The following is a 16966-nucleotide window of genomic DNA, read 5'->3' as shown; positions in this document are numbered from 1 at the left end:
AAAAATGGCAAATGCAACCATGACGAGCGACAATTCGACAGTCATGCAACCATGACGAGTGGCCTGTTTTTACTGGAAGGGAGGGGGTGAACTTTATAAAATTCATGAAATTGGTACCTGATTGCAACTGAAAAAAAAGTTAGTTTCCTTCGAGTAGACTATTAAGCACAATTCAAGATCAAAATGAAATTTGACACATTTTGATGCTTTCACCTCTATCCTATCAAAAACAAGAGCGTTATTGCTATATTTTCAGGGGGCGGGAATAGATTACAAGCATGTGCTGTTAAAATTAAAATTATGCCAACTATTTATTAAAAACGGTGTGAAGTAATGAAAGTTTATATTTTTTTGGCAAGAAAATGCTTTGAAAATAGTAAGCGAGGCGACAAATATATTTGAAAAATATACTACTGAAAAGTTTATTCTTCAGATAAAGAATGGTAAGAACGGTTTTACTTTGCATGTTGTGTGATTTTAAAATTTGGCGGTCAAAAGTAAAACTAAACTAATAAAACGACGTATGGAGCTCAGTTCGTTATTCTTCGAACGGCAGTCGAACGACGGCTGGATGGCTTTTCAAAGAACGGGTTAAAAGCGCAAAGTAAAGCCAAGGTTTTACAAACAAACGGATTATGAGTAAAAACAAGGATTGGATGTTTATTAAACGGCGAAAACGAACGCAGTAAATCTGTAGGCAACTTCTCTGGAAAATATCAAGCAGATCCCCCTTCGTCTGTCGAAGCACCAATGCTTCAGAACCATATTTGACCAATTTCATCACTGTAACTTCCAATATTCTAATCTTGGTTCAAAAACTTATCTTCCTGTTCTTTTCAACTTTTTTCACTTGTGAAAAAACATCCAAAGACTTCATATATCATACTTATAGAAATGTACACGATGCCAGTGGGTAAACAGTTTGAGGTGATAAAATAAAATATTTACAAATTAATAAACAAAATTAACTATTATATTAAGTTATTCGCATACATTTCATCCCATTAATTAACTCCAATAAATCCAATGCAGGCAAACACGCACGAACAGTAAACGGTACATATTACCACAGAACACGTTAACGGGCCGCTAGTTAACGCAATTAAAACGTTCTAACAGATTTTCCAATGAATCCTTGAACAGGAACTTAAACTGTGCGTCAAAAAGCAACTTTAACACAAAGGACATTAAAAATTAAATTGGATTATTTGTATTAGTTAAGCGAAAACTCAGACAACCATATATGTTATACGAAATTAGGAAAAATCAGGAATTACATTTCTAATGAGAAACAAATCCATATACAGCTATCCAGTTATAACGGGCGCCAGATTTAAAAAAAGAAAGAAGGGTGAAAAATTAGCAAAAGAACTAAAATACAAATGGGACCAAGCGACTTAGGAAGCTGTAGCTTTCCTTTGGAGGCGTACTTATCTTTAGAAATCAACACATTGTTAATGTTTGAATTTTATGGAGACGCGCAGTCAAATTTAACTAATTAGTTTGGCTTCTTTCTGACAAAAGTGTGTATATGTATGGGTAACATACATATACATACATAACATACATATACATAAATAACATAACATACACATACATAACATATATATAACATATACATACATAACATAACATAACATACATAATATATATATATATATATATATATATATATATATATATATATATATATATATATGTATATGTATGGGTATGGGTAACATACAAGAGCGGAAATTGGCGCTAGTTCAGAGTTTTATTCACCAATAAATACAGATTGGAAATACAACACGCTTATTCCTCCTTAATCCTCCTCCGCTTAATCCTCCTTAATCCGCTTAATCCTCTTCCTTAATCCGCTTAATCCTCCTCCTCCTCCTTAATCCGCTTAATCCTCCTCGAAATGCTTTATGGCCAGGGATACAAGGGGATAGCCAAGGATACAAGGGGATGTCGACAGAAAAAAAATTAACGTCATCGACACTTGGCATTTTTTTAAGGTCTGTATTCCTTTTTCTGTCAGAAAATGAGACCAGATACTCATTACTACCCTAATTTTATCAACTGCACTAATTAAATTAATTATTCTTATTATGACACTGAAAAGGAATATCAGACTAATTGGTGTTGATAGTTGATGACATCAAAATGACTACGGCCACAAGGACTTCCTTGAGAATTTAAATACTTAAGTTTATAGCGACTTAAGATTAAATACTTGTTATTAAAAAAAAGCAATAGGAATAAAAAGAGTAAAATTGAAATAAAGAAATTATAGAGGATAGAATATAAATAAGAATAAGAATGAAAAAAGTCAAAGAACAAATAAAGAGTAGGATTATATTTGGGAGAATTCAATCGAATACTGATTAAATATCTTAGTTAAACTAGGAAAAACGGATTGCAAATCCTCTTTATATTCCTTTTTAAATGCCATTTTAGCTGAAGCCATAATTTTCTAAAGGAAAATAGATTTTCTATATTTCCTTTTCCTGATATTCTTCTTATATTTTCTTTTCTAAAGGAATAGAACTTACAATTTTATGAAAGAAAAATTAATTTCATTTGAGTAAAGATATATAGGAAAGTCTTAAAAACAATCCAACACATTGCTCATATCTATGTCTACTGATTAATAATTGGTCAAATCTAGGTCTAGTGATAAATAATTGGTCACTAAACCAATTATTAATCCCTACCTCAAAATAGTGAAAACATTCGCTGCATTTTCTGCCTCCAAGTCCAATTTTCTTGATGCACCTTGTGATGTTTGACAATTCTCTGCTTGACGGCGTCTATCTCGACTATTACCAGACCTCTCACTCGACTGCCTCTTCCTCGGAGTCCTCTCACGACCTCGATCCTTCTCAAGGTTTAAACCTGGGTTTTCAACTTGTAATTCCAGAACCTGAGGTCGATCAATGCCATTATCAAGGCGGTTTCTAGCATTGAGTTTTTCAATATTTGAATGAAATTGTTGCATACCAGGGATAGGAATGGGTTGAGAGCTGCCTCGTCGTCGCTTTTGCTCTTCGGAGACATCTACTTGGTTAGGAATTTCAAAAAGTATACCGTCTTCGACTGGTGACACGTTGTTATCATAAGATGATTGAAAGACAGGGTGATGAGAGTCACCTTCTTGATGTTGCATATGATTGAGATTAAAGCTGAAAAAAAATTAAAAACTAAATTATACGGACAAGACAATACACTATATTACAGATGCAAAATTTAAAGATTGAGTAATGTCAACACTGTGCTTTAACTTACTTGGAGATTGTTGACAAAAAAAAAGAAAGAGAAGGTTTCAACATTAAATAATAAATGTCACTTGCAATCTACAAAGAAAATTTCTGTTTATGTGCATTATCCACTGAATTTAAATAAAAAGGAAAAAAAAAGGGGGGGGGGGCTTCAAAACTGATTTCTATACCTTCGGCCGAGCTGCCACCTGAGTAAAGCGATGGCCATTTACAGTCGACGAAGGAAAGGCCATCTTGGCATTATGGTTATCCAGCATCGGAACATATTTTATGTCATTTGACACACTGTCTAGACAGCATGGGTACACAAGAGCCAGTGGCGGTTCTGGCCTATCTTGTGCCCAGGGGATACTTTGTGCAGCTAAACATGAGCAGATTATTAAAGGGGAACTAAAAAAATGTACTTTTTAAGCAACTAATCCCACTCGTCAAACGTTATCGAGAGAGGTTTCTAAGACCAATCCCACGAATAGAAACCACCCGCTCCTACGCAGAGTAATGTATACTATATTGATTTTGAAGGTCAGGCATAAGTACCCAGCTAAAACAACAAGCTTAATATGCATCAAATTAATTAATCTAAATTTCTTAAATTCTGTGAAATCAAAAATGAAAAAATGACTTTCCACCAGATGGTTTGTGTATTACATCAAAAATATGCACAGAATTTACACTCACAATTTCCTCTTATGTTTAAGATATAAATAAAAACCGTGGTCCTATAGAAGGTAACTATAAAATATACCGAACACTTATTAGAAGCACAATATCATAAGGCAACGTTTCAAACATATTTGTATCTCCAGGGATGAAGAAAAGTTTATCGCCTAAACAATAATAAAGGGAGAAATATAAAAACAGGTGGAAAGAGAGCAATATGGTTGAGCGAAATGAGGAGGGGGAGTCTGTAGAAGAAAAGGGAGAGATAAAAAAAACTTTTAGAAAATATTTATAAGAAGAGAAAATAAGCGTATACAGTATTTATTCTGCAGCCCCCCTGCTTCAGAAAAATCCAGAATCTTTGCCAATCCCTCACCTAAGCAAGATTTTGGGTATGCTTATGCTTTAAATTCTTTTCTAATAAGACCATGGTTTTACATCTGCCTCAAAACATAGTCTGAATAATTTTAAAAAGAGCCTGACCCCCCCCCCCAAAAAAAAGAGTAAGATAGAAGAGTGGAGAAAAAAAAATATAAAAAAAAATGATAAGGAAAAAGAACATACACAGAATATCCCCTCCATACATCTCCCAGACACAGATATTAAACGTAGTTGAGGATTTACAAACCGCTGAAATTGGAATGGTGTCCCGAAATATTGGCTGCTAGATTTTGGTTGGTCAATCTGAAGGGAGGTCACGTGACACGCAGAAGGCATAAATCCAGGTTCACGGGGATTACTATCTAGACCAGATCTGGTTTGCATAGAGTTTTCACAGGCATAACAAGTAACTGTTGGCATTTTATCAAGTTTGGGTAGTAAATTTGCTCGTACCTGAAAAAAGGAGGGATTTTGAAAATTCAAGTCCAATATAAACTCTTCAAAACAAGTTCCATATAAGCTCCAAACAAAGATTTTGGGTTGTGTTGTTAAGGTGTTTGACCCCAGTCCCCACATGTGATCTTTGAAGATTTAATTTTGATCCTAAGTGCTAGAACTGCACATGACAGTTGGCTTATTGATTCGATATTATTATGATTCCTGACTGAAATCCGCAATTTCCTAAGATTTTTCTTTTGTTTTTGTTTTTAAAATTTTGAAGTTTTTAGGGTAGTGTCCCTTTTTGTAAGTTTTGCTAAGTGAAAGAATGGAACCAAAACAAAGCTGATGAATTATATTTCACATTGCTTTAAATTAAAAAAAAAAAAAATTAAATTTGTTTGAAAAATTAAATTTTTTTTTTATTTTTAAAAAGAAATTTTTTTTTTAATTTTTAAATGTTTTTAAAAATTGATTTAAAAAAACATAACAACCAGTTGTTTCCCAAAGAAAAAAGTTGTTTACAAAGCAATTTCAAAGCAAATGTGTCTTGGTGCTTTGGGTGCCTTGGCTGTTTGGTGCCAATTTTTGATGATTTTTTACCCGAGTTACTTTTTTTGGGACTTGTATGATATACCTCCGGCCACTCAAAAAGTGAAGTTAGGTTAATCCTATTACCTTATGATCAAAATATAATACTTTGGAAACAAATTTGGGCTATATATTTCATATTAGGGGGATGGGAATAAAGAACAGTGGGTCTGCATGCAAAATGTGTTAGCTGCACTTATTCTGATATTATGAAGATTTTCTGAATTCACACTGTCCGAATACTTAAAAATTGAATTCCCGACTTTTCCTTAGCTTTATGTGTGCAGTAGTGTAAGCTTGTCTTTTAAATGCGTTTATGATAAAAAATTTCATAATTTAAGCAAAAAATGATGAAAAAAGCCACGAAATGAAATTGGCAAAAGACATTGGATTTTTTTTTTTTTTTGCTAACAGCATCAGGTTAATTTTTTTTAACTATAAAGAGATTTTAACGTTAAAAATAAACTCGAAGACCACACTGGCTATTCATGACTATATTACTACATTTAAACACCACCTCAGAACTAGGACAATCAACTGCAATTAATTTGATTAATTAATTTAATTAACACGTTTAGCATTAAAAGTATTCAGTTTTACCAACTCACACTCCCAGATTCAAATAGAATAAAGAGACGCCCAGAATTAGCATTTTTTTTGCTTTACCTTACACAATCGGCAATATTGGAAACTTCCAATCAATCCTATTTTTAAAAAATCGCACAGCTCTATGCAGCGGGTACCTCAATCTCGAAGCAAATATTATCTTTCTACAATCCGAGTCAGTAGATTTTACTACAATTCTGTCAAATTTCATCAAAATGCCAAAAATTTTGCCAAATTTCAAATTTGATATTGAGTTTTGGTAAGCCTACCCTGTTTTGTCTCACGACTAGAGGATCAACAAAAAATTTAAAGAGTTTTTTTTTTGGGGGGGGGGGGGGTGTTAGGGGGTATCAAAGCACAAATATTATGAATAATTTTTACTGGGGGATCGGTTGCAGTTTGTGATTTTTTTAAACAAACAATTATGTTTAAGAAATCTACTAAGGATAGTTAATTTCAAACAAGACAGGAATCTAGGGAGGCATCCCCCCCCCTTATCTTAGATATTTTAATTGAAAATACCCTTTTCGGTATTTTCACAAAGAAATGTCATGAAAAAATTGTTCTCCCCTAGATAGGGCGTTGACAACGTGAAAAACACGTTGATTTGTCGAACATAATCATTTTTGACAAATGAACTAAGGATAGGTTAACCCAGACAAGATAGGAGAAATAAGAAAAATCAAGAGGGTTATGATTGAACATTGTGAGAAAAAAAAATATTGTTAAAAACAATATTGCTAAAAAAAAGTGTCAAAAAAGGTAAATTTAGTTAAAATAAGGAAGATTAAGCGCATGTGAATGCATTTATGCAAACTGTTTCCTAAATAAATATAACCAAAGTATACTCTTAAATCACAAAAGTGGCCAAAACCTAAACTACGGAAGCTTTCACAAACCCAAAATTATATTTAAAATATAAAATATATATAAAATATAAAATATGTTTAAAGTTTAAATTTATGTTTACCAAAAAGCTTCAACTACCACATTTCCTCAATGTATTAAGCGAAGGCTTGGAAATGACAAAAAAATAAAAGGCCCACAAAGGGGTTCTTTTTGGAAAGTTTAAAATAAACCTGAATTAGACATACCAACAATTATTCAGTATTAATATGTTTAACAGTTAATAATATACCAATTTAGTAACATATTTAATAAAACTATTAAAATGATACAATAGATATAGTTATGTACATAAATAAAAATTCCGATTCTCACAAATATTTTTCATGACTTTAGCCCAATAGGCTCTTTGACTAGCCTGTTAAGTCATAAAGCCCTAAAAATTAGAGTACACGTAAAATAATGAACCATTAATACTTCTTTTGTGACTAAGCTAATCCCCTCCCAAGCAAAAGATAGTAGGCCTAATCTAAATAGTTCATGCTTTCAATTTTACTGTTTTAAGAAAGAGTGTGGTCGATTCAGAGGCACAAAGATGCATCGGTTCAGAAATCCTGCCAGCGTGGCCTCATAGCAATGTCCAGGAAGACCTATCACGAGCTGTTCTCCTCAATAGAATTAAAACCTAAAATAACCAGCAAAAACTAAAACATAACAAAAATAAACAAAAATCAAACAAAAATATTTAATTTTATAAATTAATTTATTTTAATATTTACCATTAAAAAAATTATTTTTGAGGGCAAAAATGCTTCTTTTTTCTTTCTGTTTACTGTTAGTTTACTAATACTTATTTCGGGTTTTATCTGGGGGTGTCATAATTTCTTTTCATTGTACATTTTTTGCCCCCGGACACACCTAAGGTCTTTTCATATACCATATTCTCATAAAAATTTTCTTAGAAAAAAAGATGGTTATTTAGTTATTTTTAGTTGTTTAAAAATTACGCAGTTTTTAAGCAAAATCACAGAAAATAATTTAAGTATTTTCTCTTTTGTAACATTGCTAAATGTTACATTTTTTAGGCATGATTTTCAGTCATGAAGGTTATTATTTATTAAACAATCAGTTTACTCTCATTAGTTCTTTCCTATAGTCCTAGTCATTATGGTGATACCTTTTTTTAATAAAATGCAGATGAGATACAGGCCTCGTAGAGGTTCTGAGAAGGAGGGAAGAGGACAGGTAACACCACTCTTATTCATAAACCAACCCGATTACAGCCAAAACTAGTTTGAAATATACCTTCGGCATACGAGTTCACCTGAATAAACTCTCTTTTCTTCTACCACTTCTTCTTCGTTTTTTCTTTCATTAGTTTTTTGTTGTTTTTTTTTACTTTTTTTCTCTTCTTTCTTTTGTTTTCTTTTTTTCTTTCTATTTTTGTCAGTACTTGTTTTTGAATTTTATGTGCTTAATCGATTAATAGTTTAATATGTGTAAGTTTTTTTTGTGATTTTCCTACTTTACATGCCATTGAGCCTTTGTGGGATCTCAGATTGTGTTATTGTTGTTGTTTGTTTTTTAGCTGTGTGTTTTTTTGTTGTTTTCTTTTTTAAATAAATGTATATTTATCTTTCTGTATCTGACTAAGAAACTTGAATGATAATTTATTAACAACTTTCACAACTTCGAACTGCCGAATTTGTCGTTTCCTGTCAGGTATATTATTATAAAAACATAAGTCGGTATGTCATAAACATTGTCAGTACATCATTTTTTGTTGTCAGGTTCATCAACATATAACTTTATAAAAACATTGTCGCTCTCCATCAGGTATATTATAAAAACATATGTCGGTATGTCATAAACATTTTCAGTACATCATTTTTTGTTGTCAGGTTCATCAACATATAACTTTATAAAAACATTGTCGCTCTCCATCAGGTATATTATAAAAACATACAACGATGGTCTCGATTTGCCTGTCATTTAAAAACGTTAACAAATATGCTAACACATTATAGGATGCTAGTAAAAATGTCATTCACTTAGGTTTTCAACAAATGCCGACACAAAGCTCTTTCTCTAAAACTCAGTTTGATCGGGGTAAACGGGACTTTGGAGGGAAATGAGGGGCTGGAAGTAGATATTGAAAGCGTGGGTTACGACGCAGACTATTCCCGAAACTAGTCCAAAGAGTAATACGTCGGGCTGTCAAGGCAGGGAGGCAGAATTCCTTGAGGAGATTGTAAGGCACTTTGCCCCGACCATAAATAATCCTCAGGGCTCCTTTCTGGATAATTTCTAGCCTATCGGACTGATCCACAGTAAGACCAAAACGCCATACCGGGCAAGCATACTCAAACAGTGGGCGGGTAAAAGATGTGTAAAGGATATGTGCTTTTATGCATGGAAATTTAGCAAATTGCTTAAGGAGATATAGAGATACACTAGCCAATTAAAAATAGAACAAACGTAGGCTTCCCATTTCAAACCGTTCGTCAGTGTGACCCTTAAGAGTCTAGTTTTTGTTGTAATTATTTCACTAGGTATGGGAGTTGTAAACCATGGCTAAGATTTAAGAAAAATAAGGCTAGTAATGTTAGAATTTTGAGAATTCACTTTCATTTTTGAATGGACTGCTTCACTTGCAACGTCTTAAAAAATCTCCATTGCACTGCTCTTAATATTTCTTCTGCATTTTTCGATCAATGACATGTCATCCACAAGCTCCCATCGATCGGCTGATTCATTAGCAAGATTGTTGATCATGAAAAGGACCTAAAAGTGTACCCTGTGGTACTCCACAATTAATAGGGAGTGAATCATAGCAGACATTTTTATACTTAACAACTTAACTTCTGTTTGACAGAAAAGATTCAATAATATTGACTAGAAAATGAAGTACTTTAATTTCATTCAGCAATTTTTCAACTAAAACATTATGACTAACAAGATCAAAAGCCTTTTGGAGGTCAGTTTAAAGGAGGTTGAGCCAGGTATTCGGCTCGTCAAGTAGTTTATATACAGTATCGAGGAGACTGAGCAGATAATGGTCAGTTGCAAATGCAGGAGGTTGCAAATGCAACCTCCCAGATTAAATCCCTTGCTATCTAGATGCATTTCTCTGTATGGGTTCTAATTGGTGTTATTAGGCAGTTCTTCTATTTATTTTTGCTTTATCTTTTATTTTGTGTCTATTTTTAGTTTCATTATATTTAGGTTTATTTATATTTAGGTTAGTTTTTTTTATTTATATTTAGGTTTAATCTTTTTCTTTATAATTACATCAATTATGGGTATAATTAAGTCTTTATGGGTACATGATGGAAATAAACGCTAAAAAAAAAAAAAAAAAAAAAAAAAAAAAAAAAAAAAAAAAAAAAAACACCATAGAAATCCAGACCAACCCTTTTCTTCTGTATTGGGGCAACATATCCTTTTTTTAACATTTAGAGAATGAACCCCTTCTAGTTATTGTGTCAAAATACTTGATAAGGGTTTTGATAGTTCATCAGGAAATGTTTTTACTAAATCAATCGCAATATCAAGGGGATATATTGAAGTTCTCTTTAGTTTACGTATTTTTGCTTCAACATCAACAGGTTGTATTGCTGGGATATCCTGTTCTGGTGCTAGGGGACAGTGAATGATACATGAGAAGAGGAAGGGCTTGTAGAATAGCGGCGAGGAGTTTATTTAGTGAATTAGCTGTAGTTTCAGCGGGAACATCAAGATTAATGTCTGCATTTTTAACTTTTTTACCACTGCTTCGGTCGTGCTTTAAAAAGTTCGCCAAGACCGTATCCAGGGGGGGGGGGGGTAGGGGTTTGACCCCCCCCCCCGAAATGTTTGTCTGACTCGTAAAATCGTAACAAAAATGGACACAAACAAATTTTGTTTGCGTTTTTGTGTTTTTTTTGTGTAAGCCCCCCCCCCCAAAAAAATTGAGTAAAACCCTCTCCAAAAAAAACTGGGTACGGCCTTGGAGTTCGCTTACTCTATTATGGTAATACTGGGCTAAAGCTTTCAGAATCTTATTTTTTTTAGATTTTCTTAGTGGGTTAGCTTCATCAGTTTTTCATTGGCGAAAAACTCAATTTTTTAAACTTAATTAAGCCTTAATTAAAACTTAAGCCTTAATTAAGCCTTAATTTAAAACTTAATTAAGCCTTTAAAAAGGCTTAATTTTTGTTGGATTAAACTTTTTAATGTATCATTTACATACAGCTTATCATTAGAACATCTTTTCTTTTTCACCTCCAGGAAATGTAGTAAATAATTATTGATAAGCTTTTCTTGGAAAAGTTTGGCTTTCTTTTTCGATTCGTCAGCAGCGAATACATCTTCCCATCACTCTTCTGAAAGCCATGTCCAAAATTGAGCAGACCACTATCAATAATTGGTCGATTCTTAAATTCATCAAATTTATACTTGCGGATATGATCTTGTATCGGAATTAGCAAAAGCGCAAAATGGTAACTGCAGCCAAGCTGGGGGGGGAGGAATTGGGTCCATGATAAAATTAATGCATGTTTGTGTAAATAACATCAAGGGAAGTACCACCTTTTTTGTTGGGATATTAACAATTTGTTATAAATTAGCTTCCCGAGAAAGATGACCCGTGTTTAGTTCCTTTCCGTCACCAGTTTGTAGGATCCCAGTATTTAGATGTTTAGATTGGAGGTAATCAAGCGATGCATGGAATTTTTCCAAAAAATCTTTACGCTACTCTGATTTTCGACCGGGTAAAAAATAAAAACAACTAACAATAATATTAGTTAATGGGCGGGGTAGAACGTTCAGTTTAACTTTAATCCAAATTATTTCATCATAATCGTTTATTCCTGGAACTTTACTTCCCTTGGCGACAAATTATCACGACTAAAAATCATAACTTAAGAATGTAATTTTATAGCTGATTGGACAAAAGAAAATACAAGGAATACTTTAAATCTTTTCGTCTTTTTCAGACAAAAATAAAATAATACTTTAAATCTTTTCGTTTTTTTTAAGATTTATAGTTTGGCCTGCTATTTGTATGCTGGAGAAAAATTTTCAGCAATTTTTAACAACATAAACCCTCTTAAAAATCAGGACACAAATAGTAGTGTTTAATTTAGTTTCATACCTCCTCTAGTTGACCTGAAATGGAAAACTTGATACCATTAGCCAAAAAATCTGTATACTTTCTTTGATAGCTTGGATACACTTACGATATTTTGATTTGGTTAAATATTAAGAGCAGAAGCAGCCCCAAAAGTTTGAACATAAAACCCTCAGTCGTTCTTGGGATACTGCTGAGATGTCTAATTGGGAATTAGCATTAACACAGTGCATTTTGACTTAATCTTATGGCAACATTTAGTTTTTAAACATAAATTCAAATGGGAGGGTGGGCGTGGGAGGAGGATTAGTTTCCCTCCAACCATTTTCGACTATTAAAAAGAGCATCAGGCCTTTCTATTTTCAATCGAATGAGCCCTTTTCAAAGTTCCTATGACAACTCCTTCGATACAAAGAGCCCTGGTCTAAACAACAACAGCAACAAAAAAATAATACATTATACCCCCATCGATCTTTACTATAAAAATGTCAAGCCGTCCAATCGCTTTCGACTATTAAAAAGGGCACTAGGACTTTCGATTTCCAATCAAATGAGCCCTTTTTGAGTTTCTACGACAACACTTCCTATAAACACATTATATGCCCCCAGGGCATAAATTACAACTCTTACCCTAAGGGCTGTGAGGGTGGTTTTGATCTCCTAAGTCAGAAATTCCAGATATTTCAACTGAGGTAAACAAAATAACTGTCTCAAAGCTTTGTTTTGAAGTGTCTGGAAAAATAGAGGACTTGAGAGCGTTAGCCGACCTCTAATCCCTTTCAACTATTAAAAAAGGCAAAAACCTTTTCAATTTTCAATCAAATGAGCCCTTTTGAAGTAACTACGACAACACTTTCAATAAAAACCTTATATGCCCCAAGGGGATAACATACAACCCTCGAACGAGAGCTGGGGGTTGTCATCCTCACAGACCTAATTTCCAGAACTTTCCACTACGTTGAACAAAACGGCTATCTGAAAACTTTGATTGGATTGTTTGGGGGAATGGTAGGCATGAGAGAGGGGTTAGTTACCTTCCAATCACTTTCAACTATTAAAAAGGGCACTAGCCCTCTCAATTTTCAATTGAATGAGTACCTTTTGAAGTTTTTATCATAGAGTCTCTATCATTAAAAACCTTATATGCCCCCAGGGCATAACTTATAACCTTCGACCTGGGGATTCTGGAGGGTTTGTCATCCTTAAATACATAATTTCCAGAACTTTCAACTACGTTGAACAAAATGGCTATCTCTAAAATTTGATTGAATGTGTTTGGAGAAAAGGAGGGCGTAAGAGGGGGGGGGGTAATTACTTTCCACTCACTTTCGACTATTAAAAAGGACAATTTCAATTTCCAATCAAATGAGCCCCTTTTGAAATTTCTACAACAATATAAACCTTATATGCCCCCAGGGCATATAAGGTATACAACTCTTGCAGTGAAAGCTCTGAAGGGGTTATCATCCTAAAAGACCTAATTTCCAGAACTTTAGAATACGTTGAACAAAATAGATATCTCAAAATTTTGATTGGATGTGCTTGGAGAAATGGTGGGCGTGATAGGGGGGTTAGTTGCCCTTCAATCACTTTCGACTATAAAAAGGGCAATAGCCCTTTCAATTTTCAATTGAATGAGCCCTTTTGGATGTTTTTACAACATCAATTTCAATAAAAACGTTATATGATGCCAGGGCATAACTTAAAACCCTTCCCCTGTGTGTTTTGGCGGGATGGTTTTTCATCCTTAAAGACCGAATTTCCAACACTTTCAATTGCGTTAAATAAAATGGCTATCTAAAAATTTTGAGTGGATGGGTTTGGGGAAAAGGTGGGCGTGAGAGGGGGGTTAGTTGCCCTCAAGTAACTTTCGACTATTAAAAAGGGCACTAGCCCTTTGAATTTCCAATCGAATGAGGCCTTTTTCAAGTTTCTACGACAAAGATTTCAATAAAAACCTTATATGCCCCCAGGGCATAACTTATATCCCGTGCCCTGAAGACTGTGGGGGGAGTGCCCTGCTCAAAGGTATAATTTCCTGAACTTTAAACTGCGTGGAAAAAAACGAATATCTCAAAATTGTGATTGGATATGTTTGGGGAAATGGTTGGAGTGGAAGGGGTATTAGTTACATTCCAATCGCTTTTGACTATTAAAAAGGGCACTAGCCATTTCAATTTCCAATCGAGTGAGACCTTTTTGAAGTTTCTACGACGACGCGTTCAGTAAAAACCTTATATGCACCCAGGGCGTAACTTACAACCCTTGCCCTGAGGGCTGTGGGGGAGTGTCCTCCTCAAAAACATAATTTTTATCTGTAAATCCACAACACTGAATGAAATGGCTATCTAAAAATTTTGATTGAATGTGTTTGGGGAAAAGGCGGGCGTGAGAAGCGGGCGAGTTAGACTCCAACCACTTTTAAATGGTAAAAAAGGGCACTGGCCATTTGTGTTAATCTTCGCACGACCCCTTTTTGAAGTTGCACCAGCGGAACCTTCTATATAAACCTTATATGTTACCAAGGCATAGCTTAAAACTCTTGCCCTGAGGGTTGTGGGGGAGTGTCCTCCTCAAAAAAATATTTTCTATCTGTAAATCAACTAGGCTGACCAAAATGGCTATCTCAAAATTTTGATTGGATGTGTTTGGGGAAATGATGGGCGTGGGGGGGCTAGTTGCCCTCCAATCACTTTCGACTATCAAAAAGGGCACTAGCCCTTTGAATTTCCAACCTAATGAGCCTTTTTTGAAGTTTCTACGACAACATCTTCTATAAAAACCTTATATGCCCCCAGGGCATAACTTAAAACCCTTACCCCGAGGGTTGTGGGGGAGTGTCCTCCTCAAAAACATATTTTCTATCTGGAAATCAACTACGCTGAACAAAATGGGTATCTCAAAATTTTGATTGGATGTGTTTGGGAGAATGGTGGGCGTGGGGGGGGGGGGGGCTAGTTACCCTCCAACCACTTTCAACATTAAAAAGGGCACTAGCCACTCCAATTTCCAATCGAATGAGCCCTTTTCGAACTTTCTAAGACAACTCCTTCGATACGAAGTGCCCGAGTATTGAGAAAAAAAACCAAAAAAAACAACACATTGTGCCCACATCGTTCTTTTCTTAGGCAGCGCTAGCGCGCTGCCTATGATATAGCGGATATGGTCTGTTGATAACCTCGATGAACATAGGAACTTTCGATTTAGGACCCTATCTTCCAAGTCATAGTCGTCGAAATAGAATTAATAGGGAACAAAGAGTGTTCTAGGCCAATTACTCAGCCCCACAATACCCCTCGCCTCGACTCCTAATAAAATGTATGACTGTCTTTTGCCAAAGAACAATACCTGAACATGAGGGCTGCGGGAGGGGAGAGCACCAAATGGGCACGAGAGGGGACCAGTTGACTTCCATTACATTTTCGCTCTAAAAAGAGAAATAAAACTTTCAATTTCTCATTTCAATGGTCAATTTCATTTCTCAAGATATTGCAGATGTGGTATGTTGACAACCTGGATAGGCTTAGTGTCTTTTGATTTAGGTCTCTTCTTTTCCCCGATTCACAATTCAACGTTAAACCCCTCCTCAATTCACCATAGCTACAGCACATAGTGTCTTTTCATTTATGTCGCTACTTAAATATGGATAAGGAGTTCCCTTGACTGGATTGGAGAAAAAAATTGTTTAGTCTCTCCTCCACCTTCAACAAATTTGACTTTCCCGTGTCCCATCCTCTCCTTTTCATTTGTAAAACAGTACACAAAAAATGACAGCTCATCCCCCCGCAGTCTCTCATCCACCTTCAATAAATTTGACTTGCCCTTGTCCCATCCTCTCCTTTTCATTTGTCAAACAGTACAAACAATTAAAACTCCTCCCACCGCAGTCTCCCCTCCACCTTCAATAAATTTGACTTTCCCTTGTCCCATCCTCTCCTTTTAATTTGTCAAACAGTACAAAAATATTACAACTCCTTCCCCGCAGTCTCCCCTCCACCTTCAATAAATTTGACTTTCCCTTGTCCCATCCTCTCCTTTTCATTTGTCAAACACCAAAAAAAAAATTACAGCTCCTCCCCCCGCAGTCTCCCCTCTACCTTCAATAAATTTGAATTTCCCTTGTCCCATCATCTCCTTTTCATTTGTCAAACAGTACAAAAAATTTACAACACCTCCCGCCACAGCCACTTTCAAGATGTGACAGACTTGCTATCTAGAAGACCTGGATACATATAGTGTCTTCCGATTTACCTCTGCCGATGAACCCCACCCCCCAATACTTCCTAAAATTTCAACTCGATGCCCTAGGGCCTAGACCATTTTCAAGCTATTGTAAATAATGTGAAAAATCAAATGTACACAGTCTTTTGATTTGCTCGGTTATGGTTGTCGTTTTTAGACCTGCTTAGATTCTCCAACGCCTAGTGGCGTATAGAGCAACAATTGATCACCCCGTCAGACAATCCTGAGCTAAAAACCATACATACCCCATTGAAAAATATTCTTGGGTTATCGACATAGCAAACGAATCATAAGAGCACGCTCGAAATACAACTAATAAGGAAGGAACAGTTTTTAGCCCATTTCCAAGCCCCTTAAGAGTCTCCCCCCGCTTCTTAACCAATCCCGAAAAAATATATGATTATGTCGGTCCCGATGTCAATATCCAAAAGTTTCGAGGAAGTGGAATACGCAGGATCAAATATACCCGCTTTCCTTTATAAACCTACATGTAGACCTTGGAGAGCCATATCATCCACGGAGGCATAATTATTGGACCTTTTGACTATTGTGAACACAATAGCAATCTTAAAACTTGGACTAGACGTTTTTGATGGATAAGGAGGAAGGGCAGCTGAAAAAGCTGTGAGAGGAAGGGGCTGGTTGGCCTTCGTTCACTTTTGATTTCTAAACAGGGCACTGGAACTTTCAATGGAATGAGTTCCTTTCGGATGATACCGTCTTCAATACGAAGTGGCCGAGAAAAAAAGAAATGAACAATAGATGAAAGCCACGTCGCTGTTTACTTAGGCTGCGCTGGTGCGCTGTTCCAGGAAAAATTGCCGCTTTT

General features: G+C 35.2%; 1 protein-coding gene across 1 annotated transcript in view; it reads right to left on the bottom strand.

Annotated features, from left to right (window-relative positions):
• atos (atos homolog atossa) overlaps nt 1-16966 on the bottom strand; it is a 107607-nt gene that overhangs the window by 30013 nt on the left and 60628 nt on the right. The window contains exons 6-7 of the mRNA XM_089105267.1: nt 4552-4757; nt 2700-3167 (exon numbers count right to left, since the gene is read on the bottom strand). Coding sequence (XP_088961393.1) covers nt 2700-3167; nt 4552-4757 — 674 coding nt within the window. The remainder of the gene's footprint in view (nt 1-2699; nt 3168-4551; nt 4758-16966) is intronic.

This window comes from Artemia sp. Qi Xiang Cuo, chromosome 19, assembly GCF_049724085.1.
Source record: "Artemia sp. Qi Xiang Cuo chromosome 19, ASM4972408v1, whole genome shotgun sequence".
Taxonomy (NCBI): Eukaryota; Metazoa; Arthropoda; class Branchiopoda; order Anostraca; family Artemiidae; genus Artemia; species Artemia sp. Qi Xiang Cuo.
Note: the sequence above shows the minus strand (reverse complement) of the source record. Positions and strands in the feature narration are given on the sequence as shown.